General features: G+C 41.4%; 1 protein-coding gene across 1 annotated transcript; it reads left to right on the forward strand.

Moving 5' to 3' along the window:
- The first annotated feature begins 4,992 nt into the window (after positions 1-4,992).
- Positions 4,993-23,620, forward strand: PDCD2L (programmed cell death 2 like). The gene is made up of 7 exons (XM_055551896.1): positions 4,993-5,162; positions 5,277-5,443; positions 5,590-5,650; positions 6,522-6,895; positions 7,772-7,882; positions 13,770-13,918; positions 23,447-23,620. The coding sequence occupies exons 1-7, from the start codon at positions 5,055-5,057 to the stop codon at positions 23,575-23,577; spliced, it is 1,101 nt and encodes a 366-aa protein (XP_055407871.1). The 5' UTR covers positions 4,993-5,054; the 3' UTR covers positions 23,578-23,620.
- Positions 23,621-24,341: the final 721 nt, after the last annotated feature.

Below are 24,341 nucleotides of genomic sequence, written 5' to 3' on the forward strand. Positions count from 1 at the left end.
GGTCATGGGCTTAGCCTCTTTGTCGTGAGATGGGCTCTCTGCAGAAGTCAAGGTGCCCGGTAGGAAGAGTGGTTGCCTTGACTGAGGCTTGACTGTAATTGGTGAGCAGATCCACACTGGAAGATGGTCCCTTGAGAAGAGAGTGGGTGCAGCGGAGCACTGTCCATGTCTCAAGGGCAGCTTGGCCTCTGCAGCTGGATCTCTTCTCTGTCTTCTTACACTGCTCACCTCTGTGGCTTTGGAGGGACTGTATCCTTCCATTTGCTGAACGGTTTTTAAAACCACAGTGAGATTTTGTCTCTTTTGGGTGGATTCCTGGCCCAGATCAAGAGTGACTGCTAACTCCTGGCCAGGTGCTCAAGTAATTCTTTCCTTTTATAAGGTAGACATTGAAAAAAAAGGAATTTTGAACAAACTGCTCTTTTATCTTCTATTTAAGGTACTTCTGTTCAAGATTAAATAATACTTCTGGCCAACTTAGCTGAAAAGGAATTTCATTTAAAGAATTGATAGGACTTTCCATGTCCAGTGGTTAAAAATCTGCCTGCCAATGCAGGGGACATGGGTTCAGTCCCTGGTCCAGGAAGATTCCACATGCCATGGGGCAACTAGGCCCATGCACCACAACTACTGAGTCTAAACTCGAGAGCCCAGGAGCCACAACTACTGAGCCTGAGCGCCCTAGAGCCTGTGTCCAACAGCAGAAACCACCTCAGTAAGAAGCCTGTGCATCACTAAAGAGTAGCCCCAGCTCACTGCAACTGGAGAAAGACTTGGAGTGGCAACGAAGATCCAGCAGAGCCAAAAATGAAGTGAAGTAAAGTGCAAGTCGCTCAGTCATGTCCGACTCTTTGTGACCCCATGGACTATACAGTCCATGGAATTCTCCAGGCCAGAATACTGGAGTGAGTAGCCTTTCCCTTCTCCAGGGTATCTTTCCAACCCAGGGATTGAACCCAGGTGCCTGCATTGCAGGCAGATTCTTCACCAGCTGAGCCACAAGGGAAGCCCAAAATAAGCCAAAAATAAGATTTTTTAAAAAAATGAGCAGAACCAATGGGCAGGCTAGAGGCTGAGCTTTCCAGACGTACACCCTAGACTATGACACACTTCGCCTCCTAAGGCCCTGCTGCCCTCGACCCTGTCATCATGGTGGCCTTGACCCCATCTTCTGGGCTGCCTGGATTTGAGTTGTCCTGTGAAGAGCTGACTCATTGGAAAAGACTGATGCTGGGAGGAATTGGGGGCAGGAGGAGAAGGGGATGACAGAGGATGAGACGGCTGGATGGCATCACCGACTCGATGAATGTGAGTTGGAGTGAACTCCGGGAGTTGGTGATGGACAGGGAGGCCTGGTGTGCTGCGATTCATGGGGTCGCAAAGAGTCAGACACGACTTGAGCGACTGAACTGAACTAGGTTGGTCATATTCCTTCCTCCAAACAGGGAGAAGTCAGGACAAACCACCCATGAAAGGGAGGAATACCCTGATTGTAGAGTGACCATATAGGTGCAAATGTCCACCTAAAATAATAGAAATTGTCACCACTTCTCATCTTCCTATTGGTGAAATGAGATTCTTTTTTTATTCCCAGAGTGAATGTCCACTTCTCTCCCCACTTTTGCAGAAGTGATAGAGGCTCTTCAACACTCAAGCTCTGTTGAAACCCCTGCTGACCCACCTCCTTTCTTAATACAGCTGATGAAAAGTGAGCTATAGCCCCAGCAAAGGCACTTTCTCTCTTACAAAAGAGCAAGCACACACAAAACACTTGGAGAGAGGAAAATTCTGGTGGCAGACTGTCTCAGGCTGACTTGGTTTCGCACAAAGGATCTTGTAGCAGTGAGACCCCTGAGTTCTAGGCCAGCTGCCGTCTCATGTCAGGAGGAAGAGGACCTGGAAAACACCAGTTGGCCACATGTCCCTCGGCCCTACCTGGTTTTTTGCTCATCACTGCCACTGTCATCTCACAGCGTCCACTCTGTGGCTGCCAGTTGTTGCGAGTCTTGAATAGTATATGAGTTCTCCAGAGGAGCAGAACCAATAGGATGTGTCTGTATATTTCTATATAGGTGAACGAGGAGATTTCTTATGAGAGGAGGCTTACATGATTATGGAGGGTGAGAAATCCCACAATATGCTGTCTACAAGCTGGAGACTCAGGAAAACCAGGGGCATAATTCAGTTTGACCCTGAAGGCATGAAAATGAAGAGGCCACTGATGTTAAGGTCCAGAGTCTGAAGGCTTGAGAGCCAGGAGCTCTGATGTGCAAGGGCAGAAGAAGATGGTTGTCCTGGCTCAAGAAGGAGAGAAAACTCATCTTTTCTCCATCGTTTTGTTCTTTTTGAGCTCTCAGTAGACTGGAGAATGCCCACTCACATTATAGAGGGCAGATCTTTATTCAGTCTACCAATTCAAGCGCTATTCTCTTCTGAAGCACCTTCACGGACAGAGAAAATATGTTTTTACCAGCTATCTGGCCATTCTTTAGCCCGGTTAAGTTGACATGTAAAATTAACCATCACAAACAGCTCTTTGGGTGAGACTGAAACTGTTCAACATCTTCATTTTGTATTTCCTCAAATACCAACTGTATCATCATTTGATGATTTCTGTGAGTTTGTCAGGAGGCCCAAACCCTACAAAATCATGAATTAAGTCAGACACTTCCAAGTCTCACACATGCAAGGACTCTTCCCAAGGACTTTACAATAATGCCAGTGTTAGATTGCTTTTAAATTGCTTCTGGAATTCTGGAATGCGGTAGTAATTCACATATTAAAAATTCCTCTTAAGTAATAAGCCTTCATGCTGTGATCACACGTTGATGGAGAGGCTGTAATAGGTAGTGTTATGATATAATCAGATGACATTGGAGAGAGCTCAGTAACTGGCAACCATCAATTTGATGAGAAAAAGTTTACCTTTTCCAGAAAGTGGCCTTTTGCTGGAGGAGATCTTGCTATGTTAGCAAGAATAAGAATACTTAAAAAAAATTTTTTTGGGGGGAGCATGTGGATCTTAGTTCCCTGACCAGGGATTGGACTCGTGCCTCCTGCAGTAGAAGCACAGAGTCTTAACCGCTGGACCACCAGAGAAATCCCCAGAAAGAATTTTGAAGTTTGTTTCTTATTGCAGTAATTTAGAAATGTATCCTGGGAAACATTTAGCTAAAATAACAAGTATCTACCAAGTCATCCAACCATTTTGGATAGACCTGATGAGAACAGCAAGACTGGACTTCACAGTACCTGTAAAGCCATCAGATTGGCAGTAATAAACTAGGAGTAAACCAGGTTTCAGCTCCAAGTTCTCACTAGGGCTGGAGTCAAACAAAAGGAGGCACCTGTGTCTTTATTTTTTTAACACACCATGGTAAAAAGCCTGAAATAGTACTTCTGCAACATGCTTTTTTTAAGTCCAATTTATTGAGGTGTAATTTACATAGAGTAAAATTCATCTTCCTTTGGTGTACAGTTCTGACAATTCTATGCAGTCATGTAGCCAGCACAAGTGAGATCTATAGCATTTTCATCACCCCAAGTTCTGGACCCTTGTGTGGTCAATCTCTGCTGCCTGAACCCAAATTCTGGCAAGCATCGATTTGACTACAAAGTTACCTGTTCCAGAATGTGGCCTTTTGTATCTAGCTTCTTTCACTTAGCACTACCTTTTTAAAATTCCCCTGGGTGTGCCACAGGCATCTTAAAATTTTTATTATGGAAAAACTCGAACATAAAAAATTCAAATAGCATAACAGACCACCCTGTGCCTCACACCAAACTCGAACAATTATCAATCCAGGGCCAATTTTATTTCATCTACGAACCCCTACCATCACGTACCAACCCCCAGATATATCATTTCATCTACAGTATAGGCATTTCGATGTGTCTAAAAAACGTGGGCTTCCCTGGTGGCTCAGATAATAAAGAATCTGCCTGCAATGCAGGAGACTGGGCTTTGATCCCTGGGTCAGGAAGATCCCCTGGAGAAGGAAATGGCAACCCACTGCAATATTCTTCCCTGGACAGTTCCATGGACAGAGGAGCCTGGTGGGCTACAGTTCATGGGTCGCAAAGAGACACAACTGAAGGACTAATACTTTATACATTTTTTTCTCTAAAAATTTAGGACTCTCTTTTTTTTCTTTTTTCCGGGGGTGGGGTGGGGTGGGGTTTGTTTAGGAGAGTGCTATTCCCCTCCAAATTTTGGGGGGGCTGCTCCTTGGGCAAGTGGAATTTACCAGGGATCGAACCCCGCCCACTACATTGGAAGCTCGGAGTCAGAGCCACCAGACCGCCAGGGAAGTCCCCCCTGATTTTAGATAAAACTTCTCGGCAAGATACCTCACGGTAGATGGTACCTACTTCCTTTCGCGGCGCATTACCAGGGGGAAAAAAAAAACATCTGGAATCCAGGATATTGAACTTCAGTTCAGTCGCTCAGTCGTATCCGACTCTTTGCGACCCCATGAATCGCAGCACGCCAGGCCTCCCTGTCCATCACCAACTCCCAGAGTTCACTCAAACTCACGTCCATTGAGTCGGTGATGCCATCTAGCCATCTCATCCTCTGTCATCCCCTTCTCCTCCTGCCCCTAATCCCTCCCAGCATCAGAGTCTTTTCCAATGAGTCAACTCTTCGCATGAGGTGCCAAAGTTTTGGAGTTTCAGCTTTAGCATCATTCCTTCCAAAGAACACCCAGGACCGATCTCCTTGCAGTCCAAGGGACTCTGAAGAGTCTTCTCCAACACCACAGTTCAAGAGCATCAATTCTTCGGCGCTCAGCTTTCTTCACAGTCCAACTCTCACATCCATACATGACCACTGGAAAAACCATAGCCTTGACTAGACGGACCTTTGTTGGCAGTGTAATGTCTCTACTTTTGAATATGCTATCCAGGTTGGTCATATTAGAACTCCAAATTACATCGCCCAAAAGGTCTAGGAGGGGCGGGGCTGTCCCACAGGAGTCAGCGAAGCGCATGCGCAGAGAGGCGCACCCTTTCGGCTGCCGTAGCCCTCCTCTTCACGTGTTCTCCCTGTCGTCATGGCGGCTGTTCAGAAGCCCGTACTGCTCGGGCTTCGAGATGCTGCAGTGCACGGCCGTCTCACGGGGCCGAGCGCCTGGACCGCAAGCAAGCTGGGCGGCGTTCCGGTGAGGTGGGGCGCGGGAGCCGGGGTCGGCTGGAGCTGGTGTTGGGCTACGGGGTGAGGGAGTGGGCGAGGTCCCTGGACAAAGTCAGGGTCTGAGCGCCTTTCTTGTCCTCAGGACGCCCTGCCCGCTGTGGCAGCCCCGAGGCCGGTGTGTGAACTGTGCCGGCAGCCGCTTGCTCTCGTGGTGCAGGTGTACTGCCCGCTGGAAGGCTCCCCTTTTCATCGACTCCTGCAAGTGTTCGCTTGCCCTCGCCCTGAGTGCGGTAGCGGCGGGGCGCGCAGGTAGGCGGGGAAGTAGCGGAGCTGCCCACGGGATTTATGCCGAGTGGGCGGGAGCGGCGGCCGCGCCAGCTGCACCGGGAGGGGACTGGCCAGCCCTCCGGCAGTTGGCGATGCAGTCCTCACCGCGGTTTTTCTTTACTATGAAGTTGGAAGGTGTTCCGCTCCCAGTGCCTGCAGATGAGAGAGAAAGAGACTCAGGACGCTCAGGTAACGCAGTTGTGACTATCATATTGTTGTTGTTTAGTCGCTAAATCGTGTCTCTTTGCGACCCCATGGACTGCCTGCAAAGATAGGACTGCAGAACAAAATCCAGCTTTTCTTTCCCAATAAATGTTGCTTTATATATTCTCTTGAGTTCTTAATGTGTGCGAAGCATTGTGCTAGCAATAATAGGAATAAAAAGGTGGTGTTTGCCTATATTTCTTGGGGTTCAATTGCAGATAATAGAAAAGCGTTTTGACTTTTTGTAGCTGAGACTGATTTAAAGTTAAGTTTTTCCTTATCTTACTAGATAGGCTGGAGGAAATTACTCCAGGAGTGACCAGCAGAACTATACTCCTCAGAACTGTCCTGTCAGGGAGCTGCCATGACACCTCTCATGCAGTCTGGAAGCCCAGATGTATTCTGATGAAGTTGCCCTTGTCAGAACTGTTGACTCCAGAGCCTTGCTCTGTCTCCATCTACATACCAGCTGCCTTTTGCTTCATGGTCACTCTTTCTACTTCATTCTGTCAAGTTTGTCTCTCTAGTGTTCCTTATGAGCAGACCCCCTGACCGTATCTAGAACCCTAGCTGCTTAGGAGTCTGGGAAATGTAGTTCTTTCTTACCAGCTTCTGTAGTATATGAAGCACAACTGAAAGCGGTGTTGAAGAAACCACCATAGTATATCTGCCACAGTGCCCCTGAAAAGGAAACACAACATTCCTCACCTCCAACATGCTTTTGAGTAAACCATGAGGTGCTGGAGTGGGAGGGGCAGATGTTAAGTAAGGTTCCTTCAGGAAGGTGAAGGATTAGGTGGCTCAGGAAGCCAAGGGAACAGTGTGCTTGAACCTCATTCGCTGGGTATTTTTCCAGAAACAGGAAAATGGCCTCACAGCTGAGGATTGGTGTGAAGGTGCAGATGACTGGGGAAGTGACAGTGAGGAAGCGTCTCCACTGCAGCCTATCTCGGATTTTGGAAATGATTCGAGCAATGCCAAGGACAGAGACTGGACCTCCCAGCTCCAGGACCTCCGCCTGCAGGATATTGTCCCAGGTGTTGCTCCTCCTGCACCTCCTGGGGAAGGGCCGGCCTTGCTTCCTACGGTGCCGCAGTTCCTGCCCTATTACATCTGTGTCGTCAATGAGGATGACTACACGGACTTCGTCAGTCTGGACCATGCTCAGAGCCTTCTGAGGGAGTATCAGCAGAGAGAAGGAGTTGATATGGAACAGTTGCTTTCCCAAAGGTGAGTGTGTGTGCTGTTGAGTTTGAGAGGTGGTTTGATCAGGAGGCTTCCAGAGTGGGTACTCTTTGGTTTTATCCTCAAAACTGGGGATACTTTTTCAGGCAGAACTTTTTCAGGTCCGACACACCTACAGGCGTGTTGGTGTTTGAAAATACTCCATAACGGAGAAAGACATGACAAGAGCCAGTGGGTATATGACTTTTTATTTTGTTTATTTATTTGTTTTATTTTTGGCCGCCCTGAGTCTTCGTTGCTGTACACAGGCTTTCTCTAGTTGCGACGAGTCGGGGCTACTCTGTACTTGGAACGTGCAGGCTTCTCATTGCAGTGGCTTCTCTTATTGCGGAGCCGGGACTCTAGAGTCTGGGCTCAGTAGTTGTGGTGCATGGGCTTAGTTGTCGTGAGATACGGGGGAATCTTCCTGGACCATGGATTGAACCAGCATCCCCTGCACTGCAGGGCGGATTCTTAACCATGGGACCACCAGGGGAGCCCCATGATGACTTTTTACATTGCAAATAATTATCCAGTGTTGAAAATGGCTAAGAAGCAGGGCTTGGGAGAAAGTTGGGCAGGGGGTTACTGTTATTCGTTATAAAGTGTTAAATTTTTAAGTTATGTACGTATATTTTACTGTGGTAAAGTTTTTAAAAATTGTGTACTCTTTTCTTTTTTAAAAACTCATTTATTTATTTAGGCCGCCCAGAGCAGCTTGTGGGATTTTAGTTCTGCAACCAGGGATTCAATCTGGGCCCTCAGCAGTGAGAATGTGGAGTCCTAACTAGTGGACTATCTGGGAATTCCCTGTCTACTGTTCTAAATACAGTAATTCTCTGAATGTAGACACACAAAAGTGTTTTCTGCTTTTCTTTTTAGTCTGTCTAGTGATGGTGATGAAAAATATGAGAAGACTGTAATTAAAAGTGGGGATAAGATGTTTTACAAATTCATGAAGAGAATTGCTGCTTGTCAGGAGCAGATTTTAAGGTAAAGGCACATTTCCTTTTATTGTTTTTCTTGGTGATAAAAGTAATGTGCGTTAGTTAGGAAAACACAGAAAAGTAGAACAAGAAAACCAAAATCCACAATATTCCCCAAACCAAGAAGCTAAGATTTTAGTGTATTAAGTTTAGTTATTTTTTACGTATCTGGATGTATATGTGTAAGTAGGTATTGTGTGTATTCTTTTATTGTTGTGAATTGGGGTCATGGAATATAGCTATTCTCTTTTCATAAACATTCGTTGGTATTGAGGGTTTCCCTATGTATTAAAAATTCTTCCAAGTGATTTTCTTATGTTTTATTTTATTATTATTTTTTTTGCCTCCCTCCCCGCCCCCTCTTCTGTTTTAAATTTAAATATTCAATAGGTAAAACACATTTTTAAGACTCAAAAACATAGAAGTATGTACATATGCATATATGTATAAATATAATGGAATAATTCCTTTCCTACTATTCATATCTACTCAGGTCATCACTGTTGTTAGTTCCTGTGTGTGCTTATGTAATTTCTTTATGAATGTCAAAGCAAATGTTACATGTTACTTTGCTTTTTTTTTTTAATCACAGGAAAGCATTCAAGAAACATTCTGTTTCCTGGTTTTTCAACTGTGCTATTATCTATTATTGTATCTTTTCAGAACATTAAGAACTATATTAAAAAAAAAAAGTTACTGTTGTCCCATGTCCATTTTACTTGTTGATGGACTTTTAGTGAGCAAGTATTTCTCTAGGATGCATTTCCTGAAGTGGCATAATTAAGCAGAAGGGTTTATGCAATTGTGGTTTTAATTGCTAGCACCCAGTTTTCTCCCATTGGATTTTTAATTCCAGCTGGCAATATATGATCTTTAATTCCTACTGGCAACCTATAAGTGCCTGTTTTCCGATGGCCTTGCCAGCAGGGTGAGGTTCATGCTTTTGTATTTCTGTCAATTCACGGTGAAAACGGGCATCTTGGTATAATTTTACCTGATTTTTTTCTTATGAATATCTTCCTCTGTGTTGTGGAATTACTTCTGTTGGGTGGGCCAAAAGTTTGTTCAGATTTTTCTGTAACATCTTACAGAAACCTTTTTGGCCTCCCTATTGTCTATTCATAACCTTTACCCATTTTTCCATAAGTTCTTGTTCCTTTTGATTTTTAGGAACTTTTTCTATATTAGAGAGATTGTGATGATTAATTTTACATGATTAAAATCATCATGATTTATTTTCTGGGCCTGTTTGTTTTTTGACTTTGCTTGTGGCAGTATTGTTGGGTGTTTGATTGTTTCCATCTGGTTTGTTTCAGTTTTGCACAGATCAGTGCTGCAGTGTGCATCCTGTTCACAACTCCTGGAATGTCGTAGTGATTTCTGTCTAAGCTAGTTCTAGGAGTGAAATTGAGGATTGAAATTTTGAAGTTTAAAGGTTCTTGATATATATTGTTCGACTGTAGTTTTTACTCCCAAGTACAAAGTCAGACTTTACTCTTGATTCTTGGCATCCTAATTTTATTGATGATAATTCACTTTATTTCTCCTTACTTTAATTAGGCATGACAACTAGAGATGCTGTGTTGAAAACATGCCCAAATTATGAAACCTTCAAGCCCCTCAGTAGTGGCAGTAATTCTTAGGTGGAGACCACCCTTTGGGAGGGGCCTCTTCACTGATGAGACTCAATGCTCACACTGATCCTCTCCTCCTACAGGGCTGAGTTATTGTGTGCTGGGCTTGGAGTTGGTCCAATAACAACCGCTCTTGGTGCTGGCCACAAGAGTACCTGGTCTGGTCAGAGGAGACAGGACACTATATGCTATGATAGGTGCCCAACGGAGATGTGAACAAGTGTGCCAGCAACCCAGAGGAGGGACCAGGGGCCTTTGCCTGTTCATCAGGAAAGGCACCATGCGGGAGACACACGTGGAGCCCCTAGCCCATACCCTGTAGGATAAAGGCCAAGGATGCTTTGCGTCACAGAAGTAACTGATGAAGGAAAACGATAGCCAAGTGCATCATGGCGGGATAGGGGCAAGCCAGTGGGCTGGACACCATGGTGTCTGAAGTGAGAACAGCTTGGTTCTTGCCTCCCACAGCTCCACACCTTGACCTCCTTTAGGACACACACCCTTGTTGTCCTCCTTGACAGACTGGGTACTCCCCAGACTTGGTGTCTAGAACTGGCATGGATTAGGTATGTTTTCAATCCATTTCTTACTAAAGAATTTGTATTTTATTCTGTAGCCAGTGGATGCCAGGGGAGTGATACAATCACTCGAGATTCAAGGAATCCAGGTGAGAGATGGTATAAGGTTTTGGATCAAGGCAGAGGATGTGGGAAACAGGGAATGAGTTTGGGAGATATTTGTATAATGGCAGTTCTTGGTGACCCTTGGATATGAGAGTAAAAGATTGGAAGGCAACAAAGTGGTTTTGAGCTTCTGGCTTGTGAAATTGGATGAGTGTTGATGCAGTGCTAGAGATGGGGATTTCGGAGGGTGTTATTTGGGGAGTGGAGTCTTGATTGTTCTTAGACTATAGAGTGTGTCTTTGTCAATTTGATTTACATCTTTGAAACTAAATCTTTGTTATAGTAGTTTTGGTTTTATTTCCCTTGCACATTCTACTTTACAAGTTTCTTATACCGAAGCCATAATACTTTGTAATGAGTAACAACTGCCCAGAGGATGTTGAATAAGAGATTTTGGAAGTTCAGGGCCTGGGTTTTTGATTTCTAGTTGAAGGTCCATGGGCAATTCACTTAACCTTTCTTATCCTTAGTGCCTTGTCTCCAAAATGAGGATGATACTACAACTACCTATTTCATAGGATCCCTCTGGGAACTAAATGAGGTGATGATGAAAATACTCTGTACAACATCCATAAATACTGTTTGTTGTTTGAAACCCACTATGCTGTTTTGGGGAAGCAGAGATCTATAAGGATCTCTTAATAGTATTGGTGTACTTATGTATTCATAATCTTTGGCAGTGAGGACAGTGTATTATTCTCATGCAAAGCATAGTGCTTACATATAGTAGGTATTTGTGATACCGGTACATTTTCAAACATGGTAGGGATGAAAAGAACCTTGGTTTTGGTCTTAGAAGACTTGGCCTTGGGGCAGATGACTATTTACTCTTCTGTAAAATGGGCCTAATGCCTACTTCGTAGGATGTTTGGAAGGATTCAGTGAGCACGTTCATTCATTCAGCTAATATTTACTGAGTCTACGCCAGATGTTAGGTGCTGTTACAGATGCTGCAGGTACAACAGAAAATGACACAAAGTCCTTGTTTTTATAGATTTTACCTTCTAGTGAGAGAGTTTAAAAATAAAAAGATACATTGTGTGATTTTCACAAGTGATAAATGAGGAAAATAAAACATAACTATTCTAAATAGGATGTCACAGAGGCTCTCAGAGGAAATGACATATCCAGCAGGTTATAGTATATAAAAATGACAACACAGGGAAAACGTGGAAAAATGGGTCTAGATACAGTGGTCAGAGTAAAATCACATGGTCTCTCTATCCTAATACCTGGTTACAGTGAATATAAAAAGTAAAAATCAGCCAAAAATAAAGTAGAAAAAAACAAACTTTAAAAAGAAAATCCCTTCCATCTGCATTGAAATAAGGAAAGAAATTTAATACCATAAAACTCAAAAGTGGCAATCCAGGATGTGATATCACTAAAAGTCGAATACAGTTCTGGGTGCTTCACATGTATTTATTTATATAGTTAACTTTCTTTTCACAGAGGAAGGTACATTTCTGTACCATTAGTGTGAGTTCTAGCCATTCAACCTTCTTCTCTCACTTCTTGAAAATACACTGATAAGTCCACAGCATCCTGAGAATTGTGGTAATAATGTTGAATCTGGAAAGAAGCAAACAGGAGAAGAATCTGTATCTTCTGCTGTAGGGCTTTTGGCCACACAACTGGGTGTGGTGCGGATTAAGATACAGGGAATTAGGAATTGTCTCTCAGAAGCAAAAGTTGGGTTCCATGATACGATACAGAAATAATAAAGAAGTCAAGGGCAATTTCTTGCCCATTAGAGTGGGATCCCCCAACATGTAAGACATTTTACACTATCTCAGTAAAAATGAAGCCCAGGTGTTCTAGTAGATTGCATTGAGTCTTACAGAACTCTACCCCCACCCCGATTCACCTACAGAAGAGTACAAGAAATGAAAAATGTGTTTGGAGAAGGGGAAAAGAACAGACCTCTGATGTGAGATTGACAGGAAGTCAGTAAGAAAACCCACACATTGTTTTGGAACAAACAGGTGGTCTAAACAGAGTTGCCCTCTTGAGGCATGAACTAGCTGAAAAGTGGCAGGCCACCCATGTAATCATACTGTTGGCAGTAAAATTAGAGAAATGAATAGTGCATACAAAAATGCGCCAAGAACCATATCTGGAAGAAAAGATAATCTGAGGAACACATAATTCCCAGCAGAGTTTTCAGGATACAGACAAACTTTGTAAGACAATGTGTTCACTAAAACCAAGAGCTCAAAGTTGAGAAAATAAGATGCCAAGGGAAGTTGAATTGCTAAAGAAATCAAGCCACACATTGCATATCTAATAAATTTAGAAATAGTCAACTTGGCTGCAGATCAAAGTACTGATGTGAAGAGAGTTTCAAAAATCTCATGAATGCTGAACAAAAAGACAAAGTAATTAGAAGGTGCTATCTTGGAAGGTCGGAGAAGGCAATGGCACCCCACTCCAGTACTCTTGCCTGGAAAATCCCATGGATGGAGGACGCTGGTGGGCCGCAGTCCATGGGGTCGCTAAGAGCTGGACACGACTGAGCGACTTTACTTTCACTTTTTACTTTCATACATTGGAGAAGGAAATGGCAACCCACTCCGGTGTTCTTGCCTGGAGAATCCCAGGGACGGGGGAGCCTGGTGGGCTGCCGTCTATGAGGTCGCACAGAGTCGGACACGACTGAAGCAACTTAGCAGCAGCAGCAGCATCTTGGAAGGTGGATAAATATAACTGCTATAAAAATAACAGGTGTCCAAAGAAGAGAACTCAACAAATGGATCCAAAACAATACTCAAAGATAAAATAGGATATTTTCCCCAAAATGAAATAACTGAATCTGCAGATATTAAAGTACATTGATGACAAGAGTGGTTGAAGTGAGAGACTTAATCTGGTGGTGGTTTTAAAAATATTGTCCATCAGGGTCCTATTGTATGGCACAGGGAACTGTAATCAGTATCCTGTGATAAACCATAATGGAAAAGAAAGAAAAAGAGTATTTATATGTACAACTGAGTCACTTTGCTGTACAGCAGAAGTTAAACACCCATTGTAAATCAGCTATACTTCAATGAAAATTTTAAAAGCATAAAGTGTGTCCGAAAAGTTCATCATTTTGGCTATGGCTTTCCATGTATTTATTTTCTTTATGGGTTAGTTTTTTCTGCTTCTTTGCATATCTAGTAACTTAAAAAAATATTTACTGGAAACTATATGTTGGAGGACAATAGATACTGAAGTTGATACTCATCCCTTAGGGGTGCACACCCCTTCTTCTGTAAGGCCAGAACTGTGGGGAGCTGAGTCTCAATCCACAATTGAGCAGAGTCTGGGCTTTGTTGCAGTTTTAGTTAAATTCAGTTCAATATTAGCTTTAGTGCCTTCATCTAGACTTTAAATCAAGCATTGATAAGAATTCAGATGTCTTGCTATCATTTCCAGCCTTGCAGCTAGTTTTCTGGGCCTTTGGATTTTCTTTGCTATCTGGTTTTGCTCTGGATATTCTCCAAGAAAGAAACAAAATTGATAAAGTGTAGTCTTGGATGTTAACATGTGACTTGTATGTGGCCCTAATTCAGCATTCTTTTTCTTTTTATTCTAGGTACTCCTGGAGTGGAGAACCACTGTTTTTGACCTGCCCTACATCAGAAGTCACTGAGCTCCCACCCTGCAGCCACTGTGGAGCCCGAAGGATATTTGAGTTTCAGCTTATGCCAGCACTGGTCAGCATGCTCAGAAGTGCTAATTTAGGTAAAAGGCCCTTTATTTATTTGAGTTTGTGGGTTTCTGGCACTAATTTGGGATTAGTTTTTAAAATGAAAGCCTAGTGTTTCATCTTTGTTTCCTTATAAAATATAAGCATTACAGAAAATTTGGGAAATCAGAATTATTTTTAGGAGACATATTTGTTGCTTCCATTCGGGGCTAGTATAAATAAAGTTGCTTTGAACATTTGTGTACAGGCCTTTGTATGGACATAGGCTTTTGGGTTAAGTATCTAGGTCTTGTTCATTTCAGTCTCACAAGTGTGTAGCGACATCGCATGGTTTTCATTTGCGTTTCTCTAATAACTAATGATTTTGAGCATCATTTTCATGTGCTGATTTATCACTATATGTTTTCTCTGGTGAAGTGTCTGTTCTAATCATTTTCTCTTTCTAAAAATTGGGTTGTTTGTCTTCTTACTGAATTCTGAGAGTTTTGTATGTATTCTGGATACAAGTCCTTCATCTGGTATATAATGTACAAGTATTTTCTCTAAGTCTAGCTTGCCAATTTTTATTTTTGGGTTTTTTTCTTTTTTTTTTTTAGTGTAGACTTTATTCTTTAGAAGCTTTCAATTTACAGAGAAATTGCGAAATAAGTACCTAGAATTCCCATATACCTCACGTCCAGTTTCCCCTTTATTAAAATAAATTTATACTAATACAGTACTTTTGTTATAATTAATAAGCCAATATTAATACATTATTAACTAAAGTCCATAGTTTATTTAGATTTCCTTAGTTTTTACCTAATACCCAAAAGCCCATCCAGGAGATCACTTAGTGTGTCTCTTGCCTGTGATGAAAATTCAGACATCCTCATTTTTTCGTAAGCAAGATTTTTTTTAAAGAAATATTTATTTATTTATTTGGCTGCACCGGGTCTTTGTTGCAGCATGTGGGATTTTTAGCTGTAGAATGTGGGATCTAGTTCCCTGACCAGGGATCAGACCTGCACCCCCTGCATTGTGAGTGTGGAGTCTTAGCCACTGGACCACCAGAGACATCCCAGGACTTCCTCATTTTTGATGACTTTGACAATTTGTGGGAGTACTGGTCACTTGTTTTGTAAGATGCCCCTCTTGGAATTCATCTGATTTTTTTTCTCATAATTAGAATGAGACTACAGATTATTGAGAAGAAAATCATGGGGTGTGGGGTAAAGTGCCATTTTCTTCATGTCACTCATCCTATCAAGGGTGCCTCTTTAAACATTGATGGTTGATGTTGGCTGGTATTTTAGGTTTGTCCACTTGAAAACAGTGCCTTTTTCCCCCCCTTCCATAAAGTACTGACTTGTCTTTTTATCCTCTAAACTGTCCTTTTAAAAACAGTTTTTAATTTTGAAGCACAATTTATCAATCTTTTCTTATATGAATTATGATTGTGATATCTTGTCTAAGAAATGATTGCTTAGCCCAAGGACACAAGTTTTGTTTCTAGTTTTACATTTAGATTTATGTCCGTTTTGAGTTAAATTTTATATATGGTATGAGGTATGGTTCAAGTTCCTTCTTTTCCATGTGAATATCCAGTTGTTTCAGCACCACTTATTGATAAGAGTCTTCTTTCTCTGCTCAAGTATCTTTTACCTTTGTTGAATATTGGTTGTCCATATATGTGTTAATTTGTTTCTGTACTCTTTATTCTGCATTCTGTTCCATTAATCTGTTTTTCTGTTTTGACACCACTGCCACACTATCTTGACCACTGTAGCTTTGTAAGATTTGTTGTTGTTGTTTAGTCACTACGTCATGTTTGACCCTTTGCGACCCCATGGACTGCAGCATGTCAGGCTCCCATGTCCTTCACTGTCTCCCAGAGTTTGCTCAGATTCATGTCCGTTGAGTCCATGATGTTATCTGACCATCTCACCCTCTGCTGCTCCCTTCTGCTTTTGCCTTCACTCTTTCCCAGCATCAGGGTCTTTTCCAGTGAGTCGATTTTTCTTATCACGTGGCCAAAGTGTTGGATTTGTAACTTGGTTGTATCAGTCTTTCAGCTTTATTCTTCCTTTTCAAAAATATTTTGACTCTTCCAGATCATTTGCATTTCTGTGGGTTTTTTTAAAATTGCATTTTATTTCTTAATTCTTTAACTGAGCTGTCCAATAAGTTAGCCATTCTATATGTGCATGCTCAGTCACTCAGTCATGTTTGACTCTTGGCAACCCCATGGATTGCAGCCTGCCAGGCTCCTCTGTCCTTGGGATTCTGCAGGCAAGAATACTGGAGTGGGTTGCTATTTCCTCAACTTCTTAAAAAAAGTATAAGACTTTCTGGGATTTTGTTAGGTATTGCGTTGGTTCTCTGGATCAGATCGAGGAGAATTGATGTCTTAACAATGTTGAGTCTTCCAATCCATGTGCCTAGTATGTCTCTCTATTTATTTAGGTTCTCTTTTTTCTTGCAATAGAGTCTTATACTTTTCAGTGTAGAGTCTTGCATATCTTTTTTCAGTTTTGTCTCTATGTGTTAAATGCTTTTTTATGCTATTGTAAATGGCATTTTAAAAATTTAAGTTTCTGATGTTTGCTGCTAGTATTAATATGTTTAAATATAATTGATATTTTGAAAAAATGTGTTATAAAATACACATACTTAAAAATTGACCATTTTAGCCATTTCTTTAAGTGTATAATTTAGTGATATTAAATATATTCACAGTCTTATGTAACTGTCACTACTATTTTATTCCCAGAACTTTTTTGTTATTCCAAACAAAAAAATCAATCTGTAGTCATTAACTACTCTGCTGCTGCTGCTAAGTCACTTCAGTCGTGTCCGACTCTGTGTGACCCCATAGACGGCAGCCCACCAGGCTCCCCTGTCCCTGGGATTCTCCAGGCAAGAACACTGTAGTGGGTTGCCATTTCCTTCTCTAGTGCAGGAAAGTGAAAAGTAAAAGTGAAGTCGCTCAGTCGTGTCTGACTCTTAGCGACCCCATGGACTGCAGCCTACCAGGGTCCTCCGTCCATGGGATTTTCCAGGCAAGAGTACTGGAGAGGGGTGCCATTGCCTTCTCCGATTAACTACTCTGCTGTTGCTGCTGCTAAGTCGCTTCAGTCGTGTCCAACTCTGTGCAACCCCATAGATGGCAGCCCACCAGGCTCCCCCGTTCCTGGGATTCTCCAGGCAAGAACACTGGAGTGGGTTGCCATTTCCTTCTCCAATGAATGAAAGTGAAAAGTGAAAGGGTACCCCTCCCCTAAAAGAATGAGCCCCACCCCCGCCCCAGCTTATTTTCTCTTCCCCTAGTTGCTGGTAACCTCTATTCTGTCTGTTTCTGTCTCTGAATTTGCCTATTCTAGATACCTGACATAAGTGGAATCATATGATATTCATCCTTTTGTGTCTGGCTCATTTCATTTATCATAATGTTTTCAGGGCTCATGTTGTAGCATGTATCAAAATTTCTTTCCTTTTTATAGTTCTTTCATGATATACAGATTTCACTGTATAATACAGATTTTAAAAATTTTTTAACTTGGTGGTGGGGCTTTCCATCTTTTGGCTACTATGAGTAATGCTGCTGGGAACATTGGTATACAGATACATTTGAGTCACTGTTTTTAGTTTTTTTGGGTATATCCTCTGAATGGCATCCCTGGGTCTTCATTTCTTTATTTTTTTGGCTGCACTGTGCAGCATGTGGGATCTTAGTTCCCCGCCCAGGGATGGAACCTGTGCCCCCTGCAGCGGAAACATGGAATCCTGACCACTGGACTACCAGGGAAGTCCCTAACCATGTCATCTTAAGAGCTGTAAACACATATGTTGAAAACAAAGAAAAATCTCAAATCAGTGACCTAATTGTTTACCTTAAGGAACTAGAAAAAGAAGACCAACCAACCAAAACTCACAGAAGAAAGGAAAGAATAAAGGCTAGGGCAGAGCCTTGAAGGATAATATAAAAACAACAGAAAACTGTTCAGAACCAAGTTTTTTGCTGTGGATTCGTTAGGATTTTCTACATATAATATCAGATCATCTGTATTTCCTAATATATATTTTATGGGGCTTCCCAGGTGGTGCTAGTGGTTAAGAACCCACCTGCCAATGCAGGAGACCTAGAGACTTGGGTTCAATCCCTGGGTCGGGAAGATCCCCTGGAGAAGGGCATGGCGACCCACTCCAGTATCCTTGCTTAGTTGTAAAGAGTCAGACACCACTGAGATGACTTAGTGCTTCATATACATATATATATATATATGTACACATATATACATGTACATAGATATACACATATACATATTACTATTTTCTAAATACAGGTATTTTACATGGACTAGTGACTGATTACATTTGATTTTTATAACCACTTAGTATTCATATGTGTATTTAAAGTACGTTTTAGAACAGACATGAAAATACTTACTGAATTCACAAAACATGTTTATCCATTGTACAGTATTTTAAAGGTTATTGTGATTTAATTTTAGGAGCAGAAATTTTGTCTGTTAAGATTATGAGCTAACCAAGGCACACGTTTGGCGCAATCATACACAGTTGAGGAATAATGGCTTCTGCCTCTTTGCACAGCTGCCATAGTCACTCATGTATAATGAGCGAGTCACTCATGATGATGGGCTTTCTTATGTCAACGTTATCTTTTTCCAGTTTATCAATAATTACCTAAGAAGCATCATGTACATTTTTTCTTTTATTTCAGTACAATCAGTAAATCTTTCCTCTGTGGTGATGGAAGTGTTCTTAACATGAACACACTTCGTCATGTGACATCATTGTCACATGGGCTACTTCTCGTACACCATCAAAAGCAAGGAAAATTGTTTGCTTTTTATATTCCCAACTTAAATTTATATTTCAATTTAACCTGATTTCTTAGGACCATTTTACATATTCTTTGAATTGCATTAAACCCATAAGAAAGTGAAACTGAAAGTTGCTCAGTTGTGTCTGACTCTTTGCAACCCCAGGGACTATACAGTCCTTGGAATTCTCCAAGCCAGAACACTGGAGTGGGTAGCCTTTCCCTTCTCCAGGGAATCTTCTCAACCCGGGGATCGAACCCAGGTCTCCTGCATTGCAGGCGGATTCTTTACTAGCTGAGCTACCAGGGAAGCCCTAAAAACACATAAGAAGAGATCACTGTTTATCTTTACCTACATCATTAGCTATATGGACATTATAATAACATGTAAATTTTACTACATTGAAAAGCATTTCAGGGTTTGATCTTAGTATAATTTTTCAAAGAGGTAACTTATTTCTAAGACAAAATATAGCAACAACTAAAATAACTTGGGAGACTACTATTTCAGTTTCTTTCAATTTGTTACTTTCAGGGGCTTCCCTCCTGGTCCATTGGTTAAAACTCCCCACTTCCGTTGCAGGGAGTGCAAGTTCAGTCCTAAGTCAAGGAAGTTCCACTAGTCCTGAGGTGCCACCAAAAAAAAAAAAAAAAAAAAGAAAAATCATCACTTTCTAGTAACCATCTTAGGAACTGATGAGTTCTACATATTTTTTAAACAATTCTTATTTGAAAACATCAAGATGAAAAACTGTTTGTGCTCAGATTCTGTTATCATTATTCTAATAACAATATTTGAGTTGTAGATAATTTGATTTTGTTCTGTTAGTGTGGAAATGTAAGTACAGAGACAAAAACAAGCATTCTTGGAAAAAAGATCAGATCAATAGAGATAATTTTACTTCCTCCTTTCTGATTTGGATGCCTTTTATTTCTTTTTCTTGTCCCATTGCTTTGTATAGATCTTCTTCATTGAATATAAGTTGCACAAGTGGGCATCCTTGTCTTGTTCCTGGTCTTAGGGGAATAGCTTTTAGTTTTTCACCATTGAGTATTATGTTAACTGTGAGTGTTTCATGTATATGGCCTTTTTCAGATTGAAGAATTTACCTTCTGTTCCTCATTTACTGAGTGATTTTTATCACTACAGGGTATTGAATTTTATCAAATGCTTTTTTCTGCATCAGTTGAGATATCATAATTCTATTGATTCTATTAATGTGGCATATTACACTGATTTTGGTATGTTTAAACATCTTTTCATTCTTGGGATAAATCTCATTGACTCATAGGATATAAACCTTTTTATAAGGTCCCCTTTTTTGGTTTGTTTTTATGAGTTTAGTATCTTCTTTCATATCTTTGGGATGTGTTCTATTTTTTAAATTTTTACTTGTTTCCTGCATTTTCTATTTTCTGCAGTTTACCTTTTTTTCTCTGCTTGTTTTGATCCCTGAGTTTTCTATTGGAGATTTTCTGTAAATATCTGGTAAACCTTGGAAATCACCATTATTAGCACATGTGTAGGATCATTCCAGTCATCATTCTTGACATAAATGCAGACAGAAAGTTAAAATAGATGTATGACTAGAAATTTTTTTTCTAAAAAGGAAAAGATTTAGTAATACTAAAGTACTAGAATAAATTCATGAAAATTTAACATAAGAAAAATTAAGTGTAAGTGAAGGAGCTGCTGGACTTTTTAGGTAATGGGTTCTTTATTAAAAGAGGCCCTAGTTTCTAAAAGATCCTCTGAAATTAAGAAAATTATATTCATTCCATATTTCCATTTTAAATAGTTTGTATTTGACCCTTTAATAGATAAGGAAATGTTTACCCTACTCCATCTCCACATATTTTAGTATCAGTTTTGCTTTATTAAGGTTATCAGTCTGTATTCTGGAAACATAATTCTCATAGCTGTTTAGCCTGTGAATTCTTTATGCTGTTCTCTCCTAGTTGGATTCCACCATGTAATTGCCTCAAAGAGGGCTCGCAGGTATGAGCTCTAACTAGTCTGCCTTTCTAGTTGAAGGACAACTTATATGTAAAGTTATTAAGCCCCACTTTCTTTCTTCAAAAGTTGGTAAACCCCATGCTGTCACCTTCTAATAGTGAGGGCCCCACTAGCCCTTTTATCTGGTACCTCCTGTCATCTCCCATGGCTGGACCTCACTAGAAGTACGTTTTTCTGAAAATCCCTGAGATCTTTCACGATCATATAGATATCTTTTGGCATTGAATGTTGCTTTGTGGAAGTCTAAGGGTGCACTGATGCCCCTCCACCCTTTGTAACTAACACTGACACCATAGAACTTTCTTTATCCATGAAGTCCAGTCAGTGAACTAACAGGTCTTGCAGTCCCATTGTTCTGTAATTCTTATTTACTTATTTTAGCTGCACTAGGTCTTAGGTATGGCATGAAAGAGCTTCGATTTTTGTTGTGGCATGCAGGACCATTAGCTGCATCATGAGAACTTTTAGTTGAGGCATGTGGAATCTAGTTCCCTGACCAGGGATTGAACCCTGGCCTCCTGTTGAGAGGGCAGAGTCTTAGCCACTGAACCATCAGGGAAGTCCCATACAGTTTTGTTTGTCATGGGATTGGATGGGTCTTCGGACCTGCATATTTAGTTTTTCTTCTGTTTTGTTTCTTTCTTTTTAAGTTGGCCATGCCGTGCGGCTTGCAGGATCTCAGTTCCCCAGCCAGGGGTTGAACCCACACCCTCAGCAGTGAAAGTGAGGAGTTCTAACCACCAGCCTACCAGAGAATTCCCCTGAATGTCTTTTCTGTTGAGTTTGTAGCTTTTCTGTAGAAGCAACACCAGTTGGTTGGGTCACCTTTCTCTTCTCAACTCCACGATAACATCTTTTCTCTTTCCCTCTGCATTCATTGAACTTCTTGGAAGCCTTTCCTTTCTACCTGTAACTAGATTTCACCTGTCTTTTCTGTTTCTTGTGGTTGCTGCTATTTTTTCATTACATGTGTAATGGGACTGTTTTGATCTCCATATGCCTCTTTCTCCTCCCCACCCTTCAGTCCCCACTGTGGGAGGTCTCTGGGTTCATGTATAATACTCAGCTATTTCATATTTTATTCTGATTCTTTGCATCTCCTTCTTTCCTCTCCTGCTGGTTACTATTACTGAGGCTGCAGCCTTCTCATGCCCTCTACAAACTGCCTGTTATGCATTTTAGTTGGGAATTTTCTCAAATTCACCAGGTTATTTCTTCAAAATCAGCTCTATTTTACCCTTTTTTGGGACTGTCTTTGACTTTCTTTCCATTATCACCACCTACATTTAATATATATATATTTATTTATATATTTATTTATTTGGCTGCTCCAGGTCTTAGTTGCAGCATGAAGAATCTTCTATCTTTTTGTTGTGGTATGCAGCATGCTATCTCTTTAGTTGTAACATGTGGGATCTAGTTCCCCGACCAGAAATCGAACCCAGGCCCTCTGCACTGGGAGCACGGAGTCTTTAGCACTGGACCACCAGGGAAGGCCCAACTGCCTACATTTTTTTTTTTTTAATTTTTATTTATTTATTTATTTTTGGCTTTGCTGGGTCTTTGTCGCTGCATGGGCTTTTCTCTAGTTGTGCCAAGTGGGAGCTCCTCTCTAGTTGCAGTATACAGGGCTTCTTTGGCAGTGGCTTCTCCAGTTGCGCAGCATGGGCTCTAGGGTGCTCGGGCATCAGTAGCTGCAGCACATGGGCTTCAGTAGCTGTGGCTCCCACACTCTAGAGCACAGGCTCAATAACTGCCTCACCAGCTTAGTTGCTCTGCAGCATGTGGGATCTTCCTGACCTGGGGATTGGACCCGTGTCCCCTGCATTGGCAGGCAGATTCTTTACCACTGAGCCACCAGGGAGGCCCTGCCTACATTTTTCCTTTGCTGCTCCAAACCAGTTGCTCAACTCATCCTGTTGACTCCTGTTTTCCTATTCTGATATCAACAGGCTTTCTTATTACTCACGTTCTCTTGATGCCATTCTCCTGGCTCCATGCATTGATACATTTCTATATTCTTACCTATTTTCTGCTTTTTGCCTTTATCCTTTCTTGGACGTAGTGTTCTGTTAGTATGACATTTTAAAATGATCTTCAATGTCAAATAGTCTGGATTTGGCCACATCACGCAGGATGCAAGATCTTAGTTCCTCAACCAGGGATTGAACCTGTGCCCCCTGCAGTGGAAGCACAGAGTTTTAACCACTGGACCACCTGGGAAGTACCATATTTTAAAAGTATATTTTGCTTATCTGTTTTTTTTTTTTTTAATCAGCAGTCACTTTCTATAGGAATACTGTGACTGTATTGTGACTGAGTGCTAATGAGCACTGTTTTTGCCTTAAGTAATTATTTTTTCAGCTTGTAAGGTAAAACCACTGCCTATGGCAACATCAGTTATCTTGATATTGAGCAATCCTTCTCCTTCCTATTAGCTTCTTCTGCTTAACCTTTTTGCTTTACAGATAACACTCAAGATATGCCAGGCTCTGTTCCAAGTATCTTATTTGTACTAGCTTATTTACTCCACACAGCAATCTTATCATCATGATAAATACATAATAATATCATAGAGGTGAAATCACTAGGTGGTAGAGCTGGGTTTGAACCCAAGCAGCCTTGTTCCAGTATCTGGGCTATATTGACTAAGCAAACTGAATATTGAGTGTATCTCCTAACACTTTCTCTTTATTGGAATCCTGATTATGTTGTATTTTTCAGATCTTTCTGTGGAATTCGGAACCATTCTAATTTACACATGTGAGAAGAGTTGCTGGCCTCAAAATGATCAGGCGCCCATGGAAGAATTTTGTATTATCCAAGAGGACCCAGATGAATTATTATTTAAGTAGTGCATTTCCTTTTATTTATATAAATTAAACTTTAATGTTTAAATTGTCTTTTTACCTCATTTTGACTCAGAGTTTATTAGCTCTTGTTTCTGTTTGCTTTTTGGCACCTGTGATGGGTCTGGAGCCAGGATTTAGAACCTCTCGTTTATGGGCTGGTTAGCCCTTCAGGGTCAGTGACCTGTGTCCACAGAGGCAGCTCAGAACGTGGCTCCTCTGTAGCCCACGGGCAGGTGATCTTATGGAAGACCCTGACGAGTTCTTGGAGGGAGAGGCAGCTGTAGCGCTGTGAGCAGCAGCTAGCCATATATTACCCTGCAGCCTCTGCACTTTTGCTGTCCCTGAATGCTGACAGAGCATACTGCTGGGACTGTTCCAGCTGCTTGAGGCTTCTGCCCTGTGACATGAACTGTTGAAGCCTACCACACTTTCCCACCCTCATCTACTTCCACCTCTTGCCCCTTTGTCTCTTCTGGACATTGTCCCTCCACCCAGCTGTCCACCACTCATCTCCCCTTTCTCCATTTAGATTTTATGTTTTTGACTGCTTCCTTGCCCTCTCCCTGCTTCCCAAGGTGGGGAGAGGTACCTGGGGAAAGTGGCTGGCCGTGTAGAAGAAAGCAAGGGTGTTGGTTATAGATATTTCAGGAACACTGGGTTTGTAGGGCTGAGGCCGGGTGTGGACCTGCAGAGAGAGGTTTTTTGTTTGTTTTTATTTATTTATTTATGACTGTGCTGGATTCATTGCTGCAAGGACTTTCTCTGGT

This window comes from Bubalus kerabau, chromosome 17, assembly GCF_029407905.1.
Source record: "Bubalus kerabau isolate K-KA32 ecotype Philippines breed swamp buffalo chromosome 17, PCC_UOA_SB_1v2, whole genome shotgun sequence".
Taxonomy (NCBI): Eukaryota; Metazoa; Chordata; class Mammalia; order Artiodactyla; family Bovidae; genus Bubalus; species Bubalus kerabau.